At 35.7% G+C, this 10950-nt stretch overlaps 1 protein-coding gene across 1 annotated transcript; it reads right to left on the bottom strand.

Moving 5' to 3' along the window:
• Positions 1 to 1751: 1751 nt before the first annotated feature.
• Positions 1752 to 3616, bottom strand: LOC149083053 (lambda-crystallin homolog). The gene is made up of 3 exons (XM_089236784.1): positions 3458 to 3616; positions 2089 to 2323; positions 1752 to 1919 (listed from the first exon to the last, which is right to left on the bottom strand). Exons 1-3 carry the CDS (start codon positions 3511 to 3513, stop codon positions 1752 to 1754), a joined length of 459 nt encoding a protein of 152 aa, XP_089092910.1. The 5' UTR covers positions 3514 to 3616.
• Positions 3617 to 10950: the final 7334 nt, after the last annotated feature.

Raw genomic sequence — 10950 nt, 5'->3', positions numbered from 1 at the left:
CGTAACAATGTATTTCAGTTTGAATGTAACGGAAAAAAACTAGTTATAATTAAGTCCCATTAGTTATAATTAAGTATAAAGAGTGTTAGAGGCAGGCGTGCGAATTGTCTGGATATTCTGTATGTTTTTGTGTTAGTAAATTTTTTGCTTAGAAGGGCTTCTATCTGTTATATTCTTTGAATAAATAAATAAAATTATCTATAACCAGCGAAAATCGTAAATCTCTAAATTATTTTTTTCTTCCTTCCTTCAATTTTGAGTGAAATGGTAGAACAACTAAATTATTATTTTTGAATTATGTAAAACATTCCAAATACAAAGGCCACAACAGGCAAATTGTCCAATGCGGTGGATGTCAAATTTCACTAAAATACAGCAACCATAATATAAGAGCATATACCCCACGAGAAAAGACTAATAATTAATACATAATATGCATTGCCCATAAAAAATATTATAGTTATATAATTATGGAGAGCTTTAGATTCCTCCCATTATAAGCATCACATTTCTTTTTAAACGTGCCAATTGTGTTAGAATTCACGACCTCCGGAGGTAAGCTATTCCATTTATTAACCACCCTATATGTTAGAGAAAAAATTCCCTATGACAACACAATCTGGAGTTGTCCCTTACTAAATGATACTGGTTCTACGTCATGTTTAAAAAAAACAAGTAAGAAATGATAAGGCTTCTGAATTTTTATTTCAGATTACATATAATTTTTCCTCATTAGTTTTTATTTATGTACTCCTCGTATATCGGTGATGTTATCGCATTGATGCATGTATTATGAATAAATGAATCTTCCATTTTATTATTTTTTTAAAGTTACTTTTACTACATTTACGCATCGGATGTGTAACTCAATACTGCCCATTGAACGATGAATCATCCTGAGGATACGCTCAGGTTTTACTGCCATTTATTGCAGAGATTCCTTCAGTTTCGCCAAAGAAGCTAGACATCGGTCTCTCCATTGCCGTCGCTGTGGGATAATGCCCAAGGGACATTTCTGGCACAAAGCTTCGTGTATCTTGTTAGCCAAAATCCCTTTCATCTTCGGTGGTGGTCCAAATGTCTGAGAGACGTCATAAAGTCCTTCACCGTAACGAAAGCAATGGTCCATAAAGCCTGTATATAATCAATATGTATTGATCATTAGAAGTACGTTGAAAACTAATTAAAAAGTTGACTAGCTGAACTAAACTAAGATTAAATGGCTTTAAGTACGTTCCTCGATGGAATATTTTCTGAACTAACAATACATACAGGGTGGTTATAAATAAACTGACACGTTGCTCAGCTTAATAATAGTAACCCTACTCCAACCTATGTAGCGCACGTTGTGGTGGACACATTTCTTTGAAATTTGGTGCAGTATATAACGTTATTTATAGGATCGTATGGGTTCGCGCTTGAGTTTGGGGGGGGGGGGGGGGGTTGCGATTAGAGAAAAAATATATCTGTAGAAGGGGGCGATGGAACACACATGAAGTCAGTGCCGTCTTAAGGCGTAGGCCCACCCGGGCACGGCCTGGGGGCCTCACAAAAATTAGGTCTGTTTGAAATTTTCAAGAATTTGCCTTGTAGGACCTCAGAAAAATCACTTGGCCCGGGGCCCATGATGCTCTTAAGACGGCCCTGCATGAAGTCTAGGAAACTAGAGTCTAGGCTGTACTGCAGGGATTAGCCAACTTTTTTCCAAGTCGTGCCACCACCAAGATTATTTTCGATGGCATTCTGCGAATTCATGTTGACACGTTTATATACTTTATTATTTTTGAGTCATAAATTATATTATCGTGATGCAGATTGACGCAGCTTGTGGAGCTTGCAAGTACAGCATTGGCCGATGCGACTCGGTCTATCTCTTTAAATGCAGACTTCTTTAGATCTGCATTTTCATAAACGCTCTCCTTCGAATTTGAAATGGAAAAAATTTTGATTAGAAAGCTCTCGGAATTTCTCATTCCTTGACAAAATAACTGATACCAAAAACATGTATAGTATTGTGTTATTTATAAATAGGAGATGATTAGATATATTTTCATAATTAGATTTAATAATAAATAGATTCATTTTCACCTGTACGTGCGTTGCGTCTTTTATACATTCGGCGAGGTCGGAACATTTCGAAATCAGACTCCTCTGTTCACTTGCTGTCAGCTGGCCTCTTAATAGTCCCGATGACTCCAGTTCTCCCAATTGACCGTCGATGTCCAATAAAGCTTCATCGGCGACATTTTCGTCGACGTCATATATCGCTACTTCATAATTTGCACTGGCAAATAACATCGCCCAACTGCGTCCTATAAGCCCGCTGAAATGATCGCATTTGAATAAACAGAGATACAGATATCATTTAGTTGTAACAAGAGTTTGAGATGGCTGCTATGTAAATCCCTGAAAATTTCGAAAATATTAAGAATTAAAGAGTATAAATACAACTGAGAAGTGGGATAATCATGGGGTGTCTGTGTCAGGGTGACTAAAATAAATCTAGTCGTGTTCTGAGCTACCAAATTCTTCATTCTTCATTCGGACAGATCTTTTCTTGGGATAATTACTTCGATAATAAATAAATCTTGTCATAAGATTTGTGTATTCGGCTCTAGAGATTTTCTTTATCTCTTTCGACAGTATTTACTTCTTACGCCACCCCCACCCCCCCCCCCCCACTTCCCACCCTATATCAAAAGCAGAATGTTTAAGGTTTAACTGTTAATTTAATTTTGAATTGCCAAAAATTAATTGACGGCCACAAGGCGACATGATCTCAAGGCACATTAAAGTGCCACGCGAGACACCGTTGGAAATTACTGACCTATTTGATATTTTCAATGCAACTTTATGTTAATCTCGTGGCGCATTGAGGTGCAGCGGCACACTATTTAGAGATCCCTGTGCTGAATGCTTATTGACTATAATTAGCTGAATGTTTTTATCCCGTTTTCATCTTAATGTGAACTACAATTATTGTTTTAAATTTGAATATCTGACGTAGAAATAATTCGACTTGCGGAAATTAAGTCGGTGACTGGCCGATTATATATACTGCATAGCGAAAAGTTTGAAAGAGAAATACTGGTCGATAGAGGAATTGCCACTTTAACATACGAACTGAAATCTAGGCCTATAATCGCAGACAATTATAATATCTCAAAAGCCGGTCCTCTACTATCAATGTAAATAGAAAAGGATTTGGTTGCACAGGGCACTTTTTCTTCCTTGGTCGCTCAGAGCACGTAACCAATCATACCCTACCCTAATTTTTATAATATTTTTTCTTAAATTTTAATTTTAATCTTAAACAAAATTTAAAAGCTATAATATATTGTAGTGTAAGATTATAAATATTTATGAAAACGTTGGATACAAAAGTATGTAATACACTCTGTATTTCTAGATGATTCGAGGAAAATATATCAATCAAAAATATTAGTGTTACTCATACCTTCCAATTATTCCAATCTTTCCTTTCACAGACATTTTTTTCAAAGCTCGCTCCATAGAGTGTGTGAAAATAGAAAAATTTTAACCAATTTCACACTCTTTAGACGGTTTTATTGTTTATGTGGTGTTTTGCAATGATTCTTTCAAATTATATAAGAACCAGGACCATGTGGGATCCAACCAGCTTTTCCCAACTTCAGTTCTAATGAAAGATTGTCATTGTGGTTGCATTTTGTCTGCGTTATGCACGACATTGCTGCGATCTTCCGAGAATTACATATTGCATCCAATATTCCTCGTAATTTGTTATCAATGTCTGTTCTTTTTTTCAGTAAGTTCCCATATTTATCTCTTATTAAGTAGGTTCTATCCATCTTTATTTTTTGCATAATACGAGATAATTCGATAAATTTCGAGAATTTCTAGATTCGATGTGCTAGATTATCTTATGTTCTCTATCTCTTAACGGAATCTGCACGAGATGTCTGGAATTAAGCGGTTTTACTTCTTAAAAAGCATTTGCTTTTATCTTTCGCATGTGTTTTATTATTATTTTTTTAATCAATGTACGGAAAAATCGGGGAAGGAGGTCACCCAGATTAAAGTTTTCTTTTAAACAAGTGGTTTAAAAGAGGAAGAATAACCGCTCGGGGGTGCCCAGCACCCCTGGCGTTGCGAGCTGAAAAAAATTACAGCATGAAAACTGAAATGATAAATTTTCAATTCTTAGAAGAACATAAATTATACTGACATTTTGACACTTAATTATTCAACTTTCGTTTGTATGTAATTACAACTATCACATGTAATTCGCGTTGCATACGTGTCTTTTTCGGTAAGCGTTCGTACGTGTTTTAACTTTCGATTGGGGGAAAAAACCAAATTAAAACCCAAAATATTTCGCGTTTTGTTTACATTTGTACCTAGTGTTATCAGTATGCGGCTTTTAGATTTGATACATCGTCGTGAGCAAGACTTAAGAAAAACGTCCGAAAGTTTAATCAAGTGCCAAAAAAACATACATACAGTGTCCTGTAAGCCCTAATTCGGCATTTATCTCATCAACCGTTTACCGTACAGGAATGGATTCAATTTGAAAAATTCTCAAAATGTGTTCAAAAATCATCCTCTACCAATTTTTAGAGTGAAAATAACTTTCAAAATTATGCCATAGAAAAAAATCAAAATTTTAATGTGGACATCCTGGCCTAAAAAACCAAATCGGGAGAAAAGTTGCTGCCCTGTCTCTCCTGAGGCCAACAAAGAAAATCGCGTTTCTAAGTGCAATATTTGCTGAGATATCGAATTCACAATTTAGAGAAGAGTTGGGAAAAAGCAGCATAAATGAGGGAAAGGAGCGCTCTCCGTTAGTTTATGCTGTTTGATGAGATAAAGACCCAGTTAGGACTCACTCATTAACACCAGGACATTCTGTATATTGTTGTACTGGCTGGAATAAATAAGTAAAAAACAATTTGGGGAGGGTGATTGACCAGGGTTGTGCTAGGTTCAGTTGATTTCGGTGGTTCTTAACCAAGGTGTGCACGGACGCGTTCAAGGTCCTTGAAGAGGTTTTATGGGATCGGTGTGAGCTTAGATGAGAAAACAAGTGACTTATTGACTAATTTCGTACTAAATATTATTCTGTTGTGTCCGTGGCCTTCATCTCACTATGAAAAAGAGTCTCTGCTTCTGTCTTATTGACATAATGGGTCTCTGGGGTAGAAACCTTTGATGAGCCAGGGGTTCAAGTAACCCTGGTTTAGATAAAGATGACCACATCACCACACGTGTGTGCTGCGTGTTGCCACATGGATCCCGAGTAAGCTAATTAGTTCGAAACCAGCTGGTTAATGGGACTCCTGGTTAGCCAGAATTCACATCGTTTGCATGCGATTACTGTATCAGCGCATAACAATTTGATCACCACATATACCATATATATATCATCGCATATCAGTATATGACAAGGCATGCTTGTTTGGGTGCGATCTTATCATCCCTTGAAATACGACCCGATAGTTTTAAATTATTCTGCATGCAACATTGTGTTTCAATACACTATATTTAGATATATTTTCATCCATTTCTCTCTCCATTTATCAATGTATTGATATGGAAGTCCTTGTTTCGAAAACAAACACTTTTGAAGTTATCTTCAATGCCCTTCGCACACTGATCTTCCCAGCATGTCCTTTGTTATCAGTGAATTTTTAACGTGGAAATGATCCTGTTTCGAAATGTTCAAATTTTTTCTGTGAATGTCCCAGTTCACCTCGAAGCGAGAGAAAAATATTATCGTAGCTTTTTTTTCAATAACGTGATAAGATAAATTGCGCTGAGACTGCCACTTTGTTTGCCGGGTAAAAAAAAGTATAGTCAATTTCGGTTATAACAACATTGAAGATTCTACTAAATTTTGTCGTTATAACCGAGGTGTCTTTACAACTTGACGTTTTCAAAACCATTTAGATACAAAAATTGTGTTCACATGCAATGAAATACAGTCGGCCCCGCTTAATCGGATATACCGACTCTAGCACACAATATGTGATTATGCAGGGAACAATTCAATTGTCATTTCACAACTTTTGTATAGTTTGTATATTTGAAAACTGATGAAGGATCAATATTAATAAAGCTTTTAGAATAAATGAGACATCAAAAAGGAAATGAAAATTATATTTTATTACAATGATCACAATACCCAAGACTTTTCTGTATATCAGGAGAGTTGGCGTCCTTTATTGCGTCAACAGAAAACAAAAATAAAATTATTAAATGTACATATTGAATAACTTGAATACTTGGAGGTCAATACCTACTCCCAAATGTACTTATCTTAACCAAGTTACATATATTACATTAATTTCAAATGTTTCATTTAATAAAAACATATGTGTGTAATGGTTGATACATTAACAGTTTGAAAATTATCTTATTAAGCGGAGAACTTAATAATTGAGACGTTGTCTCTGTGGGAGAAATTTTGGTGCCGGATGCTTTTATCCGTTCAGCGGAGTATCCGTTTTTCCATGTTGATCGGTTAAGCGGGACAGACTGTACTGTGTGTGAAAATTGTAACTTCACCATGATTAGGGTGACCATATTTCGACGAGAGAATATACGGGAAATTGGAGTCATAAATACGGGATGTTACCCATTCGGCGAAATTTCACGCAGAGCTAGTCGGCAATGACAGAATTTATTTCACGGAAAAAAAAAGAAGCTGAGCAAGACAGATATGTGTGAAGTCCAGAAATTACGCAAATTACTTCCATCCCGATTTTGGTAAAGGTTGTGAATTGGAGTAGGCTTCATTGGGGAAAACGAGATAGTTTTATGAAACGTCGCTGTCTGTCGCCATGGGCAATTTACGGGTGAGTTGTGCCGGAAGCGTGTATGTGTACCTAATATTTGAGGGCATAACTAGAGTTGTGCGTGAATTTTTTGTGCTGCCATCTGTTATTCAAGCTATGAGGGGAATTGAGGCTGAAATACGTGGAAAATCTTGATAAGGCCGGGAGGCTTGAACCTCACCAAGGAAAATGTAGGAAATCGCGATCCTAAATACGGGATATAACTAATTGTAGCAAAAAATTCATATGTGACAAAAATTTGCTAATTACTGCTAAAATGGGTAAAGGGGGAGGGGTGAGATAAATGACTGATAAAAATCTCAGAGTAAGGAAAAATGTATTCGATGAAAAAATAACATTCAAATGACAGGATATTGAGGTACTGGGATCTTTTGAATACGGTAAAAAACTGGATGTTACCAATTGCCATCAATACGTTGCCGTAAGTCGGCAAAACGCCCAATTGTTCAAATGAGGAAAAACCGTTGAACCTGGCAAATATGTGAGATGAATATTTTTAAATACAGCCATAGTTATCATAATAAGTTTTGAAAACGCTGTTCATTTACGATCTTAGTAAACATTGCAAATTCAAATAAGCATCCTTAAAAAAACGGAACAGATGTATAAAAAAATTCAAAACAACTAAAAATAAGGGTATGTCCCGTAAGCACGCGATACAAGCGATCAGTCGAATTGTTTCAGACATTTACTGGTCCTTGAGTCCAAAAAGGTTGAGAAAAGCTAATTTAGGCAATAAAAAGTAGGTGTTTTTTTAATTTGAATTCAATCTATGAACTATCCTAACAGAACTTCATAAATTAAACAAAACAAAAAGAAAACTAAATCAACATAAATTATTAAATTGAAAAAATAAACAAATGTAGAAAACAAAGATAAATAAAATATACAGTAAAATAAACCATAAAAAATAATGCTAGATAATAAATAAATGATCAATTATTCAAATATTGACAATAATACCCAAAGCTATAATTCAATTAAAACTATGAAGCTAATAAGTAAATTACAAACAACTGAATTTCGTTCTATTTGTGCTCAATCCCTGAACATAAATATTTTCAAGCCAATACTAACTTGCTAACAAAACATAATGCAGTAAATGGCAGTTGTACGTGAAATTTTATGCACAAGACATTTTAACTTGGAAAAAAATCATTAACTTGCACGTGCGAATTTAAAACTTAGCGGTATAAAATATAGAAAATGATACATTTTCTTGTCGTGATTTCCATCTGTTGTCCTTTATGCGCATTGACATCACGAATGAGCTTCCTTGATGATCCATAACAAAACGATTTTCTGTTAATATATTTCAATACGCAATGTAGCTTATTTCATTATTGCATATTTATCCTTATCGCGCCATACATCGACTGAATTGAGAGGAAAAATACGTATATTAACTACCCTCGTGTTACTACTCTCATGAAAATAATAAGTTCTAATTAATATATTTGATATCTATCACGTGGCATATGACGTCTTCACAACTCTTCTCAATTTTTCACATCATACTCAGAAGGTGAGCAAGAGGAATTACGGTATGTATTATCTTGACGAAGTATAAACTTAAGATGGTTCCGGAAAAAAAAAACAACTAACTGTGTTGTCTTCTTTCTTGATTCTGCAAAAATCTAAAGTCATCTCTAAAATTTATTTGTCTTAAAAATAAAAAATAAAATTCTCGGTGTTTTATTTTAAGCCTGTACAGGAAGGCTATCACAAATTGTTTGCACAGCAGGCATATCTGCAACTCTTGACTTTAGAACCATACTTTCAATTAGAAAAAGTTTTCAAATGTAGCGTGGTTACTTGATATCTCAAAATTTGTTTTTAAACTTTTTATACAGTCCCCGTGTGCCTATAATGGAAATGTAGCTCTCTTTCTGAAAAGTCATTTTCAAAAAATTCCATATTTTTAAATTCAATATTAAAATATATAAAATCGGCCATGTTTTTGAAAATTTATCACTATGTTGGTAAGTTTTCCTTGGGTCACACGTTGGCATTTTTATTGACTGCATGCAAATTGAATGAACTCAACCATTTTATTTCATTCTTTGTTTTACTTACAATAAATAAAGTTACATTTTTCGACAATTACAGAATTTTCACAACTTTCAATTTAATTTGAGCTTCGTAATTCGTAACCACACGCTCAACCATTGAACATAAATGCTGTGAGAAATTCAAATATCTCCGTTAATATTGCATTTAAAAATATGAAATTCTTTGCAAGTGACTTCTCAGCGAAGCATTAAATTTTGCTAATTGGAAGTTTTAACACAAAGGTTCATACAATATTAGTTTTAAAATACTAATTTTATGACCCTTATCATTCGCTGAGTGCAATATTCGCTGAGGTATTTCAATTCAAAAAATTGAGAAAAGTTGGGAATAAACCCGCATAAATGCTTGTTTGAAGGGGTATGCTCAACACACCACCTATAGAACAAGGCTTCCGCATGAAGCTTCTGACGTCAGTGAAGAAGGCCATTTCTCCCATTGCCATTGGATATACTGAAAAAAGGTAAAGATATTGCATGCGTCGGCCTGCTATATCCAATGGGAATAAGTGAAATTTCAATGACGTGACGAGCTTCGTGCGGAAGCCTTGTTCTACAGGTGGTGTTGGTGTGGTCGGGATAAATGGGTATAAAAACTCGTTTAAGGCTGGTATATTACACTATAAAAGTTTGATAAAAGTCCTTTTATAAAACTTGAAAAATTCAGCCAATAAGGTCAACGGTTGCATTTTCTAGAATGTAACCAATAACCTTATTGGTTAGATTTTTCAACTTTTATAAAAGGGATTTTATCAAACTTTTATATTGTAATACCGGCCTTATCCCAATTTTTTTCAATAAGTACATTTTTCACTAGCTGTAGAACGACAGGTGAATGTGATCAGCTTTTAGCTAATGAATTTTTTCGGTAAACTTCATCGAAACAAAAACAAAAGTGTGACGAAAAATCCATATCCGAAACGTTATATTCAAGTTGGTTCATTTTCGTCGACGTTATAACAGTGGCGTATTTACAGAGGGACTTGGTGGGCTGTATCCTAGGGCGGCAAGTTTGGAGGGGCGGCAAATGTTTAGAATGAGTGGCTAAGAAAATTAGTATAACGATAAAATTAGTATGGTTATAAGGGCGGGAAAATTTTATAACCACGAATCCGCCTCTTCCCAGTAAGAGAAAGACCAAGTCAATGAGTGAGCTAGAGAATTTGCAATCGTGTGAGTAAACAAAAGAGTGTGCAATCACGTAAGTGAGCAAAAGAGTGACCTACAGCATGCACAAGCATGTGATTTGCAAAAACAATGAAATAACCTAGACCGAGCGCGAGCGGGTGAATAGCCATAAGAGTGACACAAAGTGTGCGCAAGCATATTAATAACAGAAAGAGTGACGCAAAGCGTGTGCAAACATATGAATGGCTGGAAGAGTGACCTAGAGCGTGTTCAAACATGTAAATGACCAAAAGAGTGGGCAAGCATGAGGGTGACTGAAACAGTACGCAAGTATGTGAGTGACCAAAACGATGTGCCAGAATGTGAGTGACCAAAACGATGTGCCAGAATGTGAGTGACCAAAACGATGTGCAAGAATGTGAGTGACCAAAACTGCAAGCATGTGAATGGCCAAAACTGCAACCATGTGAATGGCCAAAGAGTGACTTAGAGAGTGTGTGAGCATGGGAATGGCCAAGCAGGCATGTGAGTGACTAAAAAGGTATGCAAGCATGTGAGTGACTAAAAAGTTATGCAAGCATGTGAGTGACTAAAATGGTATGCAAGCATGTGTGTGACTAAAAGAAGGACTTGGAGACACCGGTACATTTACAGTCAGAGGGGCTGAGCGGTTATAGCGCAGGGCTGCGAATTCGAGGAATGAGTGGTCAAGAAAATTAAACTAGAATGAGAGAAGGGCGGTAAATTCGGGTAGCCCCAAGGCGAAAAAACCGTAAACACACCTCGGCGTTATAAGCACGGTTCATTAAGATTATTCTCTATGGGAATCAACCAGGACGACAAATTATTGACGTTATAGTCGAGATGTCGTTACGACCGAAGTCGTCATGACCGAGTTTGATTGTATTTGAGTTTTT

This window comes from Pholcus phalangioides, unplaced genomic scaffold, assembly GCF_987345545.1.
Source record: "Pholcus phalangioides strain wild (caught in Gottingen) unplaced genomic scaffold, Ppha-v1.0 ptg000009l_1, whole genome shotgun sequence".
Classification (NCBI taxonomy): Eukaryota; Metazoa; Arthropoda; class Arachnida; order Araneae; family Pholcidae; genus Pholcus; species Pholcus phalangioides.
Note: the sequence above shows the minus strand (reverse complement) of the source record. Positions and strands in the feature narration are given on the sequence as shown.

Excerpts from the sequence above, each read along its gene's own strand:
- LOC149083053 (XM_089236784.1), bottom strand. The coding sequence starts at position 3,513 with ATGGAGCGAGCTTTGAAAAAAATGTCTGTGAAAGGAAAGATTGGAATA. Across the intron at positions 2,324-3,457 it reads AAGATTGGAATAATTGGAAG|CGGGCTTATAGGACGCAGTT; the intron begins GTATGAGTAACA and ends CGATCATTTCAG. Across the intron at positions 1,920-2,088 it reads AAGACGCAACGCACGTACAG|GAGAGCGTTTATGAAAATGC; the intron begins GTGAAAATGAAT and ends TCAAATTCGAAG.